Source organism: Capra hircus, chromosome 6, assembly GCF_001704415.2.
Source record: "Capra hircus breed San Clemente chromosome 6, ASM170441v1, whole genome shotgun sequence".
NCBI classification, from domain to species: Eukaryota; Metazoa; Chordata; class Mammalia; order Artiodactyla; family Bovidae; genus Capra; species Capra hircus.
The window spans coordinates 89762784-89782173 of NC_030813.1; the positions used below are offsets into that span (position 1 = coordinate 89762784).

A 19390-nucleotide genomic window follows, 5' to 3' on the forward strand; every position below is an offset into this window, starting at 1 on the left:
GGAATGTATTATCCATGTATACATGATGCTGTTGTTATAACAAGGCATTCCTGATGGCTCAGACAGTAAAGAATCTGCCTGTAATTCAGGAGACCAGGGTTCAATCCCTAAGTCAGGAAGATCCCCTGGAGGAGGGAATGATTAACCACTACAGTATACTTGCCTGGAGAATTCCATGGACAGAGAAGCCTGGCAAGACTATTTTAATATAATGGATAGTGCTAAACTGTTTGTATCCTGTCTTCCCTTTAGAGACTAATATCATGTATTTTAGAAATAGTTAACTGGAATTACACATAATTGAGTCAATCACTGGGAAAGATCAGTTTTCATTCCAATCCCAAAGAAAGGCAATGCCAAAGAATGTTCAAACTACCACACAATTGCACTCATCTCACATGCTAGCAAAGTAATGCTCAAAATTCTCCAAGCCAGGCTTCACCAGTATGTGAACCAAGAACTTCCAGATGTTCAAGCTGGATTTAGAAAAGGCAGAGGGACCAGAGATCAAATTGCCAACATTTGTTGAATCATAGAAATAGCAAGAGAATTCCAGAAAAACATTTACTTCTGCTTTATTGATTACACCAAAGCCTTTGACTGTGTGGATCACAAAAAACTGTGGAAAATCCTTCAAGAGATGGGAATACTAGACCATCTTACCTGCCTCCTGAGAAATCTGTATGCAGGTAAAGACACAACAGTTAGAACTGGACATGGAACAACGGACGAGATCCAAATTGGGAAAGGAGTATATCAAGGCTGTATGTTGTCACCCTGTTTATTTAGTTTATATGCAGAGTACATCATGCGAAATGCTGGACTGAATGAAACTCAGGCTGGAATAAAGATTGCGGGGAGAAATGTCAATAACCTCAGATATGCAGAGGACACCACTCTTATGGCAGAAAGCAAAGAACTAAAGAGCCTCTTGAGGAAAGTGAAAGAGAAGAGTGAAAAAGCTGGCTTAAAACTCAACATTCAAAAAATGAAGATCCAGTCCCATCACTTCATGGCACATAGATGGGGAAACAACGGAAACAGTGAGAGACTTTATTTTCTTGGGCTCCAAGATCACTGCAGATGGTGACTGAAGCCATGAAATTAAAAGATGCTTGCTCCTTGGAAGAAAAGCTATGACAAACCTAGACAGCGTATTAAAGCAGAGACATTACTTTACTAAAAGGTCCACCGTCTAGTCAAAGTAGTAATGTATGGATGTGAGCTCAGTTCAGTTCAGTCGTTCAGTCGTGTCCGACTCTTTGTGACACCATCGACTGCCATACACCAGGCTTCCCTATCCTTTACTATCTCCCAGAGCTTGCTCAAATATCCAACCATCTCATCCTCTGTCGTCCCTTTCTCCTCCCACCTTCAGTCTTCCCCACATCAGAGTCTTTTCCAATGAGTTGGTTCTTCCCATCAGGTGGCCAAAGTATTGGAGTTTCAGCTTCAACATCAGTCCTTCCAATGAATGTTCAGGACTGATTTCCCTTAGGATGGACTGGTTGGATCTCCTTGCAGTTCAAGTTTCTCTCAAGAGTCTTCTCCAACACCACAGTTCAAAAGCATCGATTCTGTGGCACTCAGCTTTCTTTATAGTCCAACTCTCACATCCATACATGACTACTGGAAAAACCATAGCATTGACTAGACAGACCTTTGTTGGCAAAGTAATGTCTCTGCTTTTTAATATGCTGTCTAGGTTGGTCACAGCTTTCCTTCTGAGGAACAAGTGTCTTTTAATTTCATGGTGGTGGTCACCATCCGCAGTGATTTTGGAGCCCCCCAAAATAAAGTCTCTCACTGTTTCCATTGTTTCCCCATCTATTTGCCATGAGTGAGAGTTGGACCATAAAGAATGCTGAATGCCAAAGAATTGATGCTTTGAACTGTGGTGCTGGAGAAGACTCTTGAGAGTCCCTTGGACTGCAAGGAGATCAAACCAGTCAATCCTAAAGGAAATCGGTCCTGAATATTCATTGGAAAGACTGATGCTGAAGTTGAAGCTCCAATACTTTGGCCACCTGATGCAAAGAAGTGGCTCATAGAAAAGACCCTGATGCTGGGAAAGACTGAACACAAAAGGATAAGGGAAAAACAAAAGATGAGATGGTTGGATGGCATCACCGACTTGAAAGACACAAATTTGAGCAAGCTCTGGGAGTTGGTGATGGACAGGGAAGCCTGACATGCTGCAGTCCATGGGGTCGCAAAGATTTGGACACAACTGAGCAACTGAACTGAACTGAATCAATCATGGGTTACAGATTTTCTTTTATTAAACTTTTTATTTTGTATTGGAGAATAGTCAACTAACAATGTTTGATAATTTCAGGTGTACAGCAAAGGGACTCAGCCATACATTTACATGTATCTATTATTCCCCAAACTCCCATCCCATCCATGCTGCCACATAATATGGAGCAGAGTTCCCTGTGCTACACAATAGGTTAAATTTTCATCATGTAGCACTAACTGAACTGTGTGAAGTTTTATGCTACAGTGTTGGCCTTGTGTTTTTTCATACACATTCAGTATCATATACAGAAGTGTGTGTGTGTGTGTTACAGTCTGCTTCATTGTAAAAATTATTTGAGGATGCTAGAGTTATACATGTAATGTAGAAAAATTCAGTGTATTCTGTTAATTAAACAAAGAAACCCTTGGACTGAGGTGGCTCTAATGCCCCAGCTGTCTACATAAGCAAATCAAAATCTAGGTCTGGAAATGCCTCAAGGTTATGAAATTGAAAGCTAAGGACAACCTATCACAAACAGCCAACTAGGCTGTAAAGCTGGGCATTAAAGCTATAACTAATAAGTGGTTTTCTTGCTTTGTTTCTACCTTTTCTCTGTAAGTCGCTCCTGTTGCTGAAAGCTTTCCAACTACTTCAGGTTTGGTGCTGCTGGATTTGACTCCATTCTTGTGCAGATAAACTCTTAAGTTTTAAAATATTCGCTTCAGTTTTTACAGTTTTAACAGTTCCATATGTTTAAAGATATGAAATCCTGAGAAAAAATAAGAAATTTTTCTGTTTCCTCCATCAGCTGTTAAGAAGAAGGCTAGCTTTATCACTCCAGTTCCCGGAGGCGTGGGACCCATGACAGTGGCGATGCTTCTCAAGAACACCCTTTTGGCAGCTAAAAAAATCATTTACTAGATCACGTGAAATAATAAAGCAAACTGAAGTCATGCTACATATTTATTTGACAAAAGGCAAAGATCTTTATATTTTACTACAAAGCTATTTCTACACTGTATTTATTTTTTCATGGGTAGAATCATTGTGGATCAGATGATTCACACAGTCTTATGCATTTCCTGCTAATATTTACTGGAATATTTTGAATGGATTTTGAGTTTTAGGAAAAAAGAAAACAACTGCAATGACACTTTGTTAACAATTGCTTGTTTTGTGAATAATATTTGTTCATAATGTTAAAACAATAAAGGGCTCATAACAAATGCATATATTTTTGACACAAATATCACAAATAGTGTGTCTTCAACAAACATGATGTCAGCCAAATAGTCTCCTTTGCAAAATGTAATTTAGATTTTACCATAATCATACTCAATTTTATATATATTTTATATTCTACATTGTATGCTGAAAGATATCGCTAAGTTGTGTCCGACTCTTGTGATCCCATGAACTGTAGCCTGCCATCATGTTCCTCTGTCCATGGGATTCTCCAGGCAAGAATACTGAAGTGGGTTGCCATTTCCTTCTCTAGGGGAACTTTCCCGATGCAGGAATTGAACCCAGGTCTCCTGCATTGAAGGCAGATGCTTTACTGACTGAGCTACGTGGGAAGCCCATATTGTATGCTGAAAAAGAGCAAAAGAGCTTACTTGCTAAAAGAAAGATAAAATATTAAGCATAAAATTTTGATCTCATGTACTTCCCAAATGTACTCCCCACGGCATACTAATGACAAATTATGCTCCATTCGAGGAAAGAAAAATGTGCAAGGAACCCCCCAAATGCCATGCTACTTAGAAAGCTATAAATGACTACTTGACATAGTAAAAATGCAATAAGAATATGTTAGGCTTACATGTAATTGCTTTGTTCTCCTACAAACATGTTTGAATAATACATTCCACAAATCTAGAAATCTAATAGCAAAATATGACACAATGTGCCACAGCTACTTCTTAAGATATAACTAAAAACCTACTGCTTTGTTGCCCAGTTATTTTCTCTTATGGCATTTGGTTCTCACAGTAGATGCCATGTTTTTAACACAATTTAAATTAGGAAATACATGTGACTGTCAGTTGAAGGCTATTTGAGACTACCCTAGGCACATAACTGTATTGTTGTCATGCCCGAATCCCAGTGTGTTAATGTACCAATAATGATTCTTACCCAATGCATGTCTTTATTAGTGTGTACTCTTAACCACTTGTGTGAAAATAGACTAGATGTTTATAATTAATAATATTTAAACTGTATAATAAAATGAGCTTGGAAAGAAATACATGTCTTCTTTTTTCCTAAGCTATACGTTTCCTTATTCATATATTCATTATCTATTTCTTCACAGCAGGCTGGGGAAATGTACAAATGTCTCAAAAAGGAAAGAAAATGTTCTGTAGCCCATTCCACACTAATCTTGGTCTGATAACCTTGATAGTAGTATTTTAAATTTTTGTTTGTTTATTTTTGGCTGTGCTGGATCTTCATTGCTGCACAGGCTTTTCTCTAGTTGCGGCAAGTGGGAGCTACTCTTTGTCGCGGTGCGGGGGCTTCTCATTGCAGTGGCTTCTCTTGCTGCAGAGCACGGGTTCTGGGGCATGCAGGCTTCAGTAGTTTCAGCTCCCGGGATAGGTTCAGCAGTTGTGGTGCACAGGCTTAGCTGCTCCGCAGCATGTGAGATCTTCTTGGACCAGGCACTGAACCCATGTCTCCTGCATTGGCAGGTGGATTCTTTACCACTCAGCCACCAGGGAAGCCCCTTGAAGGTAGTTTAAAATCAAAGATCCCAAGCAAACATGTCAGAAAGGCCCTCATTAATATTTAAGTGCCCCAAATTCCCAAAACAAACAATGACTATTGCAGTGGGGTCAAGACTATCACAATAGAAGAGATTGAAATCAACTCCACTTATAGCTGAGACATCAATAGATTTATAGGCAATGAAAAGAGTGAGGGGATCAGTAGATGGAAAATTACTAAGAGAACTTGATTAGATATCAAGGCTGGAAGGATTTTTGTTAAACTACCTCACCAGGTAGTTTGCCTGGAAAAGCTCATGGACCAAGGAGCCTGGTAGGCTGCAATCCGTGGGGTCGCGAAGAGTCAGACACGACTGAGTAACTTCCCTTTCACTTTTCACTTTCATGCATTGGAGAAGGAAATGGCAACCCACTCCAGTGTTCTTGCCTGGAGAATCCCAGCGAAGGGGGAGCCTGGTGGGCTGCCGTCTATGGGGTCACACAGAGTTGGACAATACTGAAGAGACTTAGCAGCAGCAGCAGCAGCACCTCACCAGGATTCTTGTTAAAGTTAGGTCAATATAAAGGGTGGGAGAGGAGGAACTTAGTCAGATATGGCAAGAGGACAAGAAGCAGGGCAGGGGGATTCTCCATAAACTAACTTAACAGATTTCTTTGCTCAAACTGTGCTCAACAGTCTAATTCGATGCCTAGTTAAGAAAAGGATTCAGAGGAACCTAACTAAAGTTTCGTCAAGAAGGAAGCCTTTGTCAACACATAAAGGAAATGAAGTTAGTTCGTCAGTATCATAACTCTACTTATAGATATTATTTGGGGTTTATAAAAGATAGATATATGATTGTCTTGTGAAGGAGATTTGTAGAAGTTCCCTTCTCCTACAAGTGTCTGTAAAAAGGACCCTGAGGATTAGTGAGGACTGAATAATAACATGAAGACATGGAGGTAAGAATGAGCTTAGCAAATACATATGAAAGCAAGGGCAACAGTCAGACTGAAGTGAAAAACGTATGTTGCAGAGTGGTGGAAATATAGCTGGATAATAGCAGAAATGGGTTAGAAAAAGCCTGGATAAATCAGAATTTAGACTTTAGTTAGTTAGTGATAGAACATGGGAGTTGAAGCCTGGAGGATGTTATCACTGATTATCATGAGAAAGTTGTAAAGAGGAGCTGATTTGAAAACATGTTGTGTTTACAGTGATGACATAATACATAAATCAAAGTCCTAACATAATATCACTCTGGATTGAAAATAATTTATGGCTAGTGGTGAAAATTTAAGACACAGTAATGATGCTAAAGCTGAAACTCCAGTACTTTGGCCACCTCATGCAAAGAGTTGACTCATTGGAAAAGACTCTGATGCTGGGAGGGATTGAGGGCAGGAGGAAAAGGGGACGATGGAGGATGAGATGGCTGTATGGCATCACTGGCTCAATGGACTTGAGTTTGGGTAAACTCCGGGAGTTGGTGATGGACAGGGAGGCCTGGCGTGCTGTGATTCATGGGGTCGCAAAGAGTCGGACACGACTGAGCGACTGAACTGAACTGAACTGAACTGAGTGTGTGTTAACCACTAAATTCCTAAACTTTTTGACCACTGTATACACCCTGCAGCTTTCTAATCTTGTTCAATAGTAATAGCTATCCTTAACTGAGCATGTGCTAAATGTTTTGCATTTTTGAGGTGGTTGTTACTGACATTTTGCATTTGATATACGAGGAAATCAACCCATGAGGTTATGAAAAAGTCTCAGCCAAGGCCAAATGGGTAGGAAAGGTAGAATTGAAATTCAAAGAAAGGCCTGTTGGGTGATATGAGCCAGAACCCACTCTTTTTTCTATCACTCTATCCCCTCAGTGCCCACCTCCCTGCCACCTAGAATCCTTTCTCTTATTATATTTCTAAAATCTACTTGCTATTTAAGATTCACTGCAAATGAAACTCATCCAAGAGAAATGCTGTGAGATTTTGACTAAGTTCCACCTCTGAACTCTCATACTCATTTATGTACACATTCACGGCAGTCATCTATCTCTACCCAGCGCTGTAGTTAAGTTTGTACTTTCCTTGACTCACTCTAGTTCCTTGAGGTCAGAGTCCATGTATGACTTGTCTACTCGTCTTACCAGTGTTGGAAGTTAGAGGCATAACGTAGTTTATGAGTGAATGGATGACAGCTAAATTCATGAGAATTACAGATTAGAGAAAGATAAGCAATGTGCTGGTGACCATTTCCTGCAAATGTCCAAAAACAAATTGTGACTCTTAATCAAAGAGCAAGAAAGAAAGAAAAATTGGAAGGAGAGGAGAGGAAAGAGGAGATGAAGAGAGGGAAAGAAAGGAAAAGAAACTGTAAGTGGGAGAGGGAAGGAAAAAATAAACTTAAGGGTGAGGGGCGGGAAAAGAAGGCACTTCCAGTGTTGCTTGTGACTAGAGAGAGACGAATAAATTAAAAAGACAGTAAAAATGGTCAGAGGAAAAAATGATAGACGGGCATTGCAGCTCTTCGCTTTCTTTCTCATTCTAACATGCATCAAGAATACAAATATCCACATGGCCACTTTACAGTACCTACCATCCCCATTCTTCAGAATTGCTGAAGGACTCCCTGATGAGAGGACTGAAGACATGAACATTGGCGATTTCCTACTTAGAGTGTTAAGTGGAATCCATCAGGATGAGTCCTAGAGGAAAAGAAGCAAAGGATAACTTGGAGCTATTTTCATAGGCTCAGGTGGTAGATGAGTTTATGTATTATGTGGCTTAGTCCACCAGAGTGGAGAAACGTCTAGATAGACAGCGGTCCACTTCTCTTAGTCCAAATATGTGCAGAAGCCACAGTTCATTTAATGTTTAGATTCCTATGGTAAAGGTAATTCACTTAAATCTTGATTTTAGGAGATAATGTGAATTCCTCTAAGGTCAGTATACTGACTCCTACCAGAGGACACAGCTGGGGAAATGGAAAGGACGCGTGACCTGGAATCCTGAACACAGATTCAAATCCCAACTCTAGGGTGTGTCCTCTGGCAAGTCATTTAATTTCCTTTGAGTCTTCAGTCTTCATTTATTATATGGGAATTAAAACAAGACTTGTTGTTTATTGCTTTCTTCACTCAAGATAGATTGAGTATACACTATATATTAGGCATTGGACATATTGGGGCCAGCCCGGATTACTGAAGACAAATTTGTGATGTGTGTGAAAACCTTCTGTAAAATGCAAAGCACGGTTAAGTACCAGTTAACAGTTACTACAAAGATGTTGTTGTACTATGTCCCAGTCTTTGGAATAAAGGTATTTAACTTTATTCCTAGCATCTTCCTCCTGAAACTGCAATTGGTTGTGGTTTATTTAATCCTTTGTAAATTATTTCTTCTTAAATTCTCACCAATGGCACAGAAGGTGATTATATGACTTATAATTCAAATATTATTTGCTTAGGAAAAATAATATCCAGAAATTGTCCTAATAACAGTTAAAAAGAAAACTTCACAAAAGTAGAAATATGAACTGTGTAGGCACATTCACGTAAGCCAAGTCCTATATATTCTTTAACTTTAAAAGGATGACTCTTGTGGTAAGTGATTGCCCAAGTTATAATGAGTTCAACAAGCTCATTCTTGTGTGATTTCTAAATCCAAGTTTATATTTGAATAGTGAAAGGGATCCTTTCTGGTAAACTGAATTTGCTGGGTGGACATGATGCAAATGACAACCTATCCTGAATTATACAAGTTTTCAAGGTACAGAAAATATGAGCAATTGAAAGTCTTGGTAGAAAACTTTAACACCTCAGCAAAACATATTTATAAATTATTTTATTATAAATTGGGCAAGTGAGAATTTATGAAAGCTCCTATTGTCACAAAAAGTACTAGCAATAATTACATATTTTGGCCTTAAAAATGATACTTTAATAATCGTAAGTAGATGAATAAGGTAAGGTGAAGTCACTCAGTCGTGTTCACTGTGACCCCATGGACTGTAGCCTACCAGACTCTTCTATCTGTGGGATTTTCCAGGCAAGAGTACTGGAGTGGGTTGCCATTTCCTTCTCCAGAGGATCTTCCTGACCCAGGGATCAAACCCAGGTCTCCTGCATTGTAGGCAGATGCTTTACCATCTGAGCCACCAGGGAAGCCTCAAGCAGATGAATAGCAAAAAAAAAAAAAAAAAACCTGAATGTTATATTAAACTTAAAACTTTCTATTCATTAGATGTACCAACTATAAATATTTTAATTTCATCTTATTGGAGATGATATTATTATTGTTGTTGTTAGTAGTATTTTGGTGCTTTACTAGCCTAATCACTGGGGCACATTTTTAAGAACTGTAGTTCCTAGAGCTTGGTAGCCATTCCATTTACTCAGAAAAATATTAAATGGCAAAAATGACATAAAGGTAAATGTTATACTCTTAAAAATAATTATTTTTACAGAACTTGAAATAACTAAAGCTAAGTAGCAAAAACTAAAATGGAATATTAAACCTTTACTTTTATGCACATTTAATTGTTCTCTCCTGCCACTAAAAAACAAAATATCTTGATTTACAGTGCAACCCAATCTGTCCTAAAAAGTAGTGTAAATAATTGCAGCTTCAGGGATATTTCTTTTATTAACAGGTTAAGATGTTTCCTGGTTTGGATATATCAAAACTCCCTTTCTTGGAATCCTGCATGGATTGCCAGCAGCTTAGGAGCTAGAACAATTCTGTTCACACCAAGGAAGCTTTACCTGAATTCAGTTCTTTTCTGTTGTTTTAAGTACATTTACAAACATGATTATGCCCACAGGTAACAGGAAACCAGTGTTTCAAAAGAAAAACTTGATCACACTACCAGATAACACAGGTATCCTAAACAAGTGCATGAACGCCCCAAGGCTTCATGCTGCTGCCAGAAGGACATATTTTTTTGATTGCTAAGAACTGCCAGATGACGCTTCATGAAATATAAATGCAAGAAAGCCTCTGAGAGAGCTCAATAAAAACCTTCCACCCATCGGTCTAGGAGGATAAGAGCAAGATACTATTAACAAGTGCAGGAAATGGATTTGGGGGTTCCAGTCTCAGTCTATCTCTTGATCAATGGTAGGTCATGTCTTTTTATTGTGTTAATGTTGTGTCATTGTAAAATGTGAACAGGATTTGCTTTCTCTGTATGAGTGAGAAGTTGGCTTTTAGCAATTGTTCTTTATGACAAAGATCCAAGCAAGGAATCCGCGGATTCATTTAGTTTCTTATGTAATGTTTTGACACATTCCTCTCTTAATATATTTTGAAAGCTTTTTTCTGAGATCTCTATATTGTTTATTCTATACAACTGAAGAGCAGTTGAGACATTTTAACTATGATGTGATAGTATCCTTGTGATTGAGTGAGTTTATAAATGTATTCATTTTCTCTTAACCATTAGTGGGTTTCTATTTTCTCTAGCTGTAATGTAGTGAATGGAATTGATATGTATGAAAAACTATCAGAAAACTGCCCTTAGTAGGTTATGGATCTCAAATGTAGATGAAATAAAAATAGAACAGATGTGGGAAGAGACAGAATAACTTTTGATCTGTTGCTTGTACGTAGAAGGAGGCTCGCCTGCTAAAGATGCCTTTCCCCTCCTTCACACAGCAATGACAGCACTGACTGGAGAGGCAGCCAGGACTATAAGCCCCCCAGTCACAACCCAGCAGAGTAACTGGACAGTTAACAAAACAGAAGGTATTTTTCTTCACACTTTTGTATTTCAAGTGACTTTTTAAAAAAATGTTTGAGCGAAATTTGGATTGTGATAAAAGCAACGTTGGAAATTTTAAAACATATATCTTATTATTAAACAATCTTTTATCGGGACATTGTGAAATGGAAGTGGCAGGTACACATGTCGCAGAGAATCATCTTTTTAAAAGGAAGAAGTGGAGCAGGTGAGAGAAAGTTGTCTTCAGTTACAGTCCTGGATGTGAAACCTGCCACACTTTCTGCCTGATTCCTGCTGAGTTCCCAATAATCCAGGCACGTCTAAAGGCAATTTGTCCCCATTTTGACATTCTTGATGAGTAACAATATTTTGATCTGTGATTATGAGCTCTTGCAGCCAAAAAAATTCTGGCAAGCAGATGAAGCCTTAATCCACTTTCTCTAATCTTGGGAAACGTCTTTTTTCTTGTTTGTCTTTGGGGTTTTTTGTTGTTTTAGTGTACGCTGTATTTCCCAACCACTTGTACCAAATTTTTGTTGTTGATGGTGATTACATATTTTATTATTGTTATTAAAATAGTTTCTGGCCATTGTTGAGCATCAGCATGTTTCCAAACTCTTTGAACTCTTAGAGGTGAATTTAGGAAGCTTGTTATCTGCCAAGACCTGTGTATCAGGTGGCTGTGATTCTCAGGCAAATCAAATATCACCCCCTGATGGGAAGATGGGCTTTGTGATTTACAACAAAGGAAACACCATATCTTGCTCTCAGAGCCTGGCAAATAAAAGAAGATGAAGTCAAATACTTTGTTTGTGAACATGAAAGATAGCAATACTTAAGTATTCTTCATTTCACCAATAACTTTATATTTTAAAAACTTCCTTAAAATATTTTACCCAATTGAATTTTTGAGCATATATTAATTTGGAAAACAAAATGTGCAGCTTTTAGGATAACTTTTAGCCAAATTCTTCATGTCTCCGAGACTTTAAACAAAGAGAAAGCATCCTTGTGGGAAGATAATACTGTTGAAATTAAAGAAGTACAGTTCCCTCTGTGTCGTAACAGTTTGCCCATCACCACCGTTTTTCTTCCCTATTAGTGAACTGCAAATCAATAGCCTCCAAGTTACAGGCAATAATATTGGAAAGAAAAGGGATTGAATATGTCACTTCAGTAGTTTTCCTTTGTGTTCTTGATTGGGGAATTCTAGTTTCCTGCTATTGTTTAATCTAAAAACTCTGAATCCAGTACCTCAGGAAAATTTTTGTGAAGTTATAATTAATATTCTTGTCCTTAGGGGGAAGATGAGTCTCTAGTCTACTCTCTCCTTAAAAATATCTTCTTTCAGTTCTCACATTTTCTAGTAAGTCCTGATTCAGGCTTGGTTAATTGAACTTAGTTAATCTTGAAGTAGGAAGAACCTAGTACAGTTTATAATGGGAAGTTCTCACTGCCTTAATGATCAAGGTGAGAAATTAGATTTACTATGCTACATTTAACAAAATGAATATGAATTTTAAGGTAATGTGCGTTCTCAACCAAAATGAAGTCATACATTGAGGACATATGATGTTTATTCACAACAATGACAAAAATAAAATGCCACTAATTCTGCTTGAGAAGAATTTAAGAATCAAATATTAAACTCCACTAAAATTATACCATTTTACCCAAATGTCATTCCCGCTGCATAAACCCCAAGAACAGCATAGGTATATGTCTTTAATACATCAAGGAATGAAAGATAACCTTTCTGAAATATATGTATTTTGCCACAGCACAGCTTCCCAAAGGGAAGTATCTCATAAAAAGGCTTCTGCACACTCGACCGCAAAAGTTTAACCAGTGTGGTCATCTGAATAGTTTAAGAGCTAGGAATCAAAACCCAGGTTTTCTAATTCCAACTCCATGGCTTTTCCTACAATCTCATAATGCCTCTTAATTGAGTAAAATGTCTAACCAACATCCAAAGGTATTGTCTTAGCTATGTTAAACCTGAGCCATAAATTATTTCTGGCTTCATATATGCGTCATAACAATACCTCTTCTGAAATCAGTTATGGAAAACAATTTCCTTTCCATTAGCTACTTAAGGTCCACAGATGTGCAAGGGCAGATTCTCGTCTCACTCCTCTGGGGAGAGAAGAGAAATCAAATTCATTACCTCACAAGCCTATATCCACATCTCCCTAAGTGCTTACTTCTCAGGTATATGAAAGCTTCTATATTAATTACCATCCAGGATACATTTGGGAAGCCTTGTTTAAGATACCATACTGACTAGAATCAATGCTGCCACCTTTTGGCAGACTTGTATCTATATCTTATAATGAAATTTCTGAAGAACAGAATGATAATCAGTCCACCTCCACCACCTAATTTATCAATATGTCTAGATGATATTAACCTAACCTTTGTATATATAACCTGCCAAAGGGATGAATCAATAGTTCAAATGGCAGAGCGCTCAAAGAATATTCTTAAAATGAAAGGCCTTTTTGTATATGTGTTACGAATCTACTATGAAAGTGTGACCCACTGCATCTGTTAATATAGTATCTCCTTTTTCTAGCTGACTACACAGAAGTACCCATAGCCTTGAAGTTCTCACATCCTTGCCTGGAAGACCACCATAGTTACTGCATCAATGGTGTCTGTGCATTCCACCATGAGTTGGAGAAAGCCATCTGCAGGTAATTACAAAGAACTTCCCAAATCCTAGAGACGGGAGAAGGAGAATGTACGCCTCCTTTCACATGGTGTTTCATATGGTACATTTATATACACCTATATCTTACCCAGTAAGAAAAGGTACATGATCTGAATATCATTCACCAATTCTCTTTGTATTTGAATATTTAAGGAGTCTTTTTCTAACCTACCTAATTCTCAGTACTTAAAAGTATGGTTCCTAGATTAGCAGCATCTGTGTAATCTGGGAGCTTGTTAGAAATGCAGAAGCTCATGCCACACCTCAAAACTACTAAATCCAAAACAACTTTTGAAAAGTGAAAATGTTAGTTGCTCAGTCGTGTCCAACTCTTTGCAACCTCATAGAGTATATAGCCCACCAGGCTCCTCTGTCCATGAGATTCTCCGGGCAAGAATACTGGAGTGGGTTGCCATTTCCTTCTCCAGGGAATCTTCCTGACCAGGGATTGAACCTGGGTCTCCTACATTGCAGACAGATTCTTTATCATCTGAGACACCAGGGAATCCCAAACCAGCTTTCAATGACATGCAAAGACGTTTCTAAGATTTTTATGAGTTGATTATAGGATGAAATGAAACTATGGCAAAAATATTTCAGGAATATAAAGTTCTAGATCAATTGAGATACTGTTTATGACCATTGATTTACTCAGCATCCTCTTATGAAAGAGTAGGTTAGCAATTTTCTAGGTCAACTCATGGGGGTGTCCTACCTTTCTTTTCTACCAATGAGGGAAGCGGCATTAATACAGGGTTTTAATCAGATAATTAGTGCAAAATGCATGGCTTCTTCTTCTTTAATAGATCAATTTTCATTTGGTATGTGCCTCTTTAAATCATTTTATTTGTTTTCATTTTTTGAAATTAGTCATATGTGTTTCTCTCTTCATGAGTTTTAACATTATACATTTTTTCTTTTTTTTTTTAAAGGTGTTTTACTGGCTATACTGGAGAAAGGTGTGAGCATTTGACCTTAACTTCATATGCTGTGGATTCTTACGAAAAATACATCGCAATTGGGATTGGCGTTGGATTACTATTAAGTGGTTTTCTTGTTATTTTTTACTGCTACATAAGAAAGAGGTAAGAAAAAAACAAATTATGAAGTCACTAGCTACTTATTCATTTGACAAACATTTACTGAGCCCCTACAAGGTACCAAGCATTGACATATATAATTGTCTAGTGAAAATATGGCTGTAAATCTGGCAAGTTCCCGCATGTTTGTTTTGATGCCTCTTCTCATAAACCCAGGCAAGAGGTGGAGATTTACCTGCAGTTGCAATAGGATAGCTCCAGTTTACAATTTCCCTTCATCCTCATCTCTGTCTGCCTACATCAAGTTATAAATGAATAGGACAGTCAGTCCACAAGGGTGAAGATTAACTGTGTCCTGGGCACAACTATATGGAGTGCTGAATACCATGTTTGGGACACCATACATGCTCAGTAAATATCTGTTGAATGGACACATCAAAATATAAGTATGAAATTAATGAAAGTGTGTAACAAACTTGGGCCATTTTCTTCCCAGACGTCAACTGAGGGTACATTCAGGAGATACTGCCTACAGCTAAAAGCTAAAGAAGACAAATTTGATGCACTAAGTATAAATTACTCATGTATTAATTATTAATTATTATTTCTGGCCTTTCCACACTGGTAATTTTACCTAAAATCTACATATAAGGAAAAGTCAAAAAATACGTGACATACATTAAAGAAAAGTAAAAATACATTTCTTTTGCCGTACTCTGTTAACTAAGTTGTCATTTTTAAAATGACCAAAAGTTATTATACAACATAAAAAAATGTTTTCTTAATAACTGCACCTTAGAGTAAAATTTGTTATATCAATTGTGGATCGATCGATACAAAATCTGTTAAATCAGCTACATAAGAGACCAAGAAAGGAAAAACAAAGAAAAGGAAGTAAGACCTTTTAGTGTAAATAAGACAGCTGCCTGAAGTCAAGTTCCCTAGAAGAAGAACTATGAAAGAGATTCTTGAGTGAGTGATTGGTCAAGGGACTACTCAAAGCTGAAACTTGTAATGAAGTAGGAAAGCTAGAGCAGAGTGGAAAGGAAGCAAAGATGTAGCTTTAGCTGAAATCTATCCTCAGCCTGATTCCACAGGGAGACCTAGAACAGGAATGGCATCTCTGACCCAACCTAAGGAGGTGAGGGAGCTTGGTTTTAGTACCCAGCATCATCAGGTGTGGATGTCAGAATAATCCTTTCAGGTAAGGGACAGGGCCTTGGAATCTCCCAGAAATCTTCAGGCAAAATCCTCTCTTGGCTGAGGACAGTCCTCTAGAGAAGGATGGTGCTGTGAGCCTTATTATGGGCTTCCCTGAAAGCTCAGCTGGTAAATAATCTGTCTACAATGCAGAAGACCCTGGTTCAATTCCTGGGTCGGGAAGATCCCCTGGAGAAGGGATAGGCTACCCACTCCAGAATTCTTGGGCTTCCCTGGTGGCTCAGACAGTAAAGAATCCGCCTGCAATTCAGGAGACCTGGGTTCGATCCCTGGCTTGGGAAGATCTCCTGGGGGAGGACATGGCAACCCACTCTAGTATTCTTGCCTGGAGAATCCCCATGGACAGAGGAGCCTGGTGGGCAACAGTCTACAGGTCACAGAGAGTCGGACACGACTGAGCGATGAAGCACAGCACACAGCACATGAACCTTATTAGTACCCACGGCTGCTGAGGGATGGGGATGGTAAAGGGGGTATAGGTGGGACACCAAAAGCAACTGTTATACCAGAGCATTTATGTAATTCTCAATAAGCTATACAAACAGCAGTCAAATTCATATGGAAACCAATGCTCTGTTTTAGGTATCTAAAATTGAAATCACCTTACATCTGTTCCGGAGGAAGACCACTGTGAAGCCTTTGTAAGAAATCTTCATGAGGCACTGGTGTAAATCAGCGGGCCCAAAACTGAAATCTTCAAGTGAAACAACAAAACTTCCCAAGCTGACTAGAAAGTTGGGATCATGGTGAAATGAGAGAATAAATTTCAACGTTGGTCCTTAGACTCTGTCATCGTTAAAGCGCTGTGGGAGCCAAGGGAACAAGCTACAGTGACAGAAGTCAAGTTCACAGTCCTACTCTGGGTTTGCTGCTTCTGTGTGGTTTTTGTTCTCCCTATGGGATATTGAGTTTTACACTTCTGACTACGTCAGATGTGAATTCTCATGACAATAATTATCAACTGTGCACTTGTTAGGGGAAGCACACTGATTGAAACCTCCCACCCTGGCCAGGCACCACAGTAACCACTTGCATGAGTTGTTTTATGACAGAAGGTCCTGGTAAGGAACAGGGAACTAATAAGCCTGCCTCCACCAACCAGAAGAGTTTGGGAAAGGTCAAAAGGAAACCCCACCTGTCCGACTACCTCCCAGAATCCTTCTCTCTGGCATCCATCTTGGCTGAACAAGGCGTGCACCACCAGGAAGGACTCCGAGTCAGAGTGATTGGCTAAGGACAACCTGAAAACTAATCCTATCACCATAAAACCCAAGACTGCAAGCCATGTGACAGAGCAGTTCTCCTGGGTTCCCTTACCCTCCTGCTCTTTGCCTGGGCGCCATTTTCCAATAAAATCTCTTGCTTTGTCAGCACATGTGTCTCCTCAGACAATTCATGTCTGAGTGTTAGACAAGAGCCCAGTTTCAGGCCCTGGAAAGGGTCCCCTCCTACAACACAGTCAGCCTAAGCAAGGCCATGCTTGGGTTCTTCACTATGCTTGCTACTGGGAATTTGGACCACAGCTCTATGGACCAAATCTGAAACATGCTGCTTTCATGGTGTCTAAAAGAATGTGATGTCAACTACTCGGATGAGATTAGTGTTATGGCACCGCCGGTGACCCAAACACGTGACTGAAGTCTAAGCTAGGGAAAAGAAAATGGAATGTCCGAGGCAAACACAAATCATCCCAAGCTTGTGACAACACTGTGAAATATGGAATAAGCTAAAGAGTTTCTGATGACTGAAAACTTATCTGGATATTGAGCCTTGAATAGGCAAAACATTTTTGTTTCTGCATGGATTATAAAATTTTGTGCTCGACTCACTAGTCCTCAAATGCTTATGTTCATCACTTTCTCCTATTGTTAGTGGAATTACCTGGTGACTATTTGGACTGACATTCTAAAATTCTACTAATGAATACAACTCTACAATTGACTCTGAAATAGAAACTGAAGAACCAGACATTTTCACCAACCAAGAGCATGTGGAAACTTTCTGTACCATTTCTGGATACCTGATAAAAGGTTTATACGTGGAGAAAATGGAACATTGATAGAAATAACATTTTGAGAATTATGGTGCTACCTGTTTAATCATTATTCTTCCACCTAATTCAAATAATCCTAGGCCCCTTAATTTATTTGGGCTTTCATGTCATTTTCCACAAAGCCTTTCTAGCACTAAAGTTTGATATTGAGAGAAGGGAGAAAAATTTCCACATCTGTGTTGCAAGTGTGATTATTCTCAACTCCATGTCTGTCCCCAGTCTCACCCCTCACTCTGAAACACACCACTGGATATTATCTTTGGTGTATATTTTAGTGTTTGGTTGTTAAAATAATAATTTAAGAATTTGTTCTTAAAGGAAGTGAAACATGAAATTAAAGAATAGTATCTACCATGTTTCTTTTAGATTCAGTCTAAGACTATGGACTTTTTTTCTTCTTTTCTATTGTGGAATAGATAAGCAAAATATTTTGATCATGGCATGGGTTAAAAAAGGAGTCAAAGGTGAATTGTCTTACAATGGAAGCCTAGTAGCAATGGCTTCTCTTACATCAAGTTGTAAAACTACCTCCTGCTTTCCTTTGAGTAGAAGGCATTTCACTTGCTTAGTTTGTTTTTCCTACAGAAGGAATTTAATGCAGATGAATTGCACATCAGCACTTTCTGCATGATCTCACAAAGTATGCAGAGGTTACATCATCCCAAGGAGTAGGGAGTTAAAGGTTCCTCCCAATGACTCCTCTTCCTGAGCATTTCAAATAGGTGTTAAAAAGCTGGGGAGAGTCCAGGAAGAAACAATAAAGCTTAATTAAGGACTGCCTCCTGATGAAAAGAAAGAGGAAGTAAGACTAAAGTCTCTGGAGAGGTGATAAACTAAAAAGTTACAAATATTTGCTGTCTATATATATACTTAACTGAATCGATATTGAACAAGAAATTAAAATTTCCAAAATGCCAAACCAAAAAGTAGATCAAAGCAGAAAACCAACAGAGGTTCAGTTTTTTTCACCTTTGGAAGAGTATGCATTAACATCATAAAATCCACCCAGTGAGAAAATATGGAAATTTAGAGTGTGGCTCCTGAGAAGCCATCTGTTTGTGATCAGCCATACAAAGGAATCTTGTGCTCATATAACTACTAGAGTTCATTTTCCAGGAAGGAATCCCCGGTATTCTCATGGCAATATCTGCATTTGTAAGCAGGTCTTCAGTAGGAACATGTATAAGATGTCCTGCAACTCTTTCATTTTCTGTTTTTTCCTATATGACATAAGACCCTCCCTGCAAAGAAGCCTACCAGTGAAGATCTGGTATCAGAACTACATTTTCAGTCATTTAAGAAAGAAATGAGAACGTATTTCTGGCATCTATGACTAAATCAAACCAGCCAACAGGGTTCATCAATTTCTTTCATTTCCCGTTTTGTCTCCTTCCTGTGTCTACCCTTCAGTTCTTGAGAACACATTCTTAAGTCATCAGCATTCATGAGTGCTCATTAATTAGCCCTTTGGAGAATGATGGCAACAGGAGCAAACACTATAATTTCAGTCAGGCTTGAGCGAATAAATTTACAAAAAAGGAATTATAACTGCTTTCCCCAGGTTATTTTTTTTTGTATAATTATATTGGAAGTAGATGAAATTATAATACAGTTTGTCTTTTAGTGTTTCCTGGCACAATACAACCCTTTAATTTTGAAATGTCCCATTTTGCTGACATCAAGAAAATGTC

At 38.5% G+C, this 19390-nt stretch overlaps 2 protein-coding genes across 2 annotated transcripts in view; both read left to right on the plus strand.

Moving 5' to 3' along the window:
* LOC102179276 (probable bifunctional methylenetetrahydrofolate dehydrogenase/cyclohydrolase 2) overlaps positions 1-3244 on the plus strand; it is a 125029-nt gene extending 121785 nt beyond the window's left edge. Inside the window, exon 7 of the mRNA XM_018049583.1 lies at positions 3051-3244. Coding sequence (XP_017905072.1) covers positions 3051-3163 — 113 coding nt within the window. The 3' untranslated portion in view covers positions 3164-3244. The remainder of the gene's footprint in view (positions 1-3050) is intronic.
* On the plus strand, positions 9965-16685 carry EPGN (epithelial mitogen). The gene is made up of 5 exons (XM_005681753.2): positions 9965-10068; positions 10606-10695; positions 13248-13368; positions 14318-14470; positions 16229-16685. Exons 1-5 carry the CDS (start codon positions 10026-10028, stop codon positions 16278-16280), a joined length of 459 nt encoding a protein of 152 aa, XP_005681810.1. The 5' UTR covers positions 9965-10025; the 3' UTR covers positions 16281-16685.

Excerpts from the sequence above, each read along its gene's own strand:
- EPGN (XM_005681753.2), top strand. The coding sequence starts at position 10,026 with ATGGATTTGGGGGTTCCAGTCTCAGTCTATCTCTTGATCAATG. Across the intron at positions 10,069-10,605 it reads AGTCTATCTCTTGATCAATG|CAATGACAGCACTGACTGGA; the intron begins GTAGGTCATGTC and ends TCCTTCACACAG. Across the intron at positions 13,369-14,317 it reads TTGGAGAAAGCCATCTGCAG|GTGTTTTACTGGCTATACTG; the intron begins GTAATTACAAAG and ends TTTTTTTTAAAG.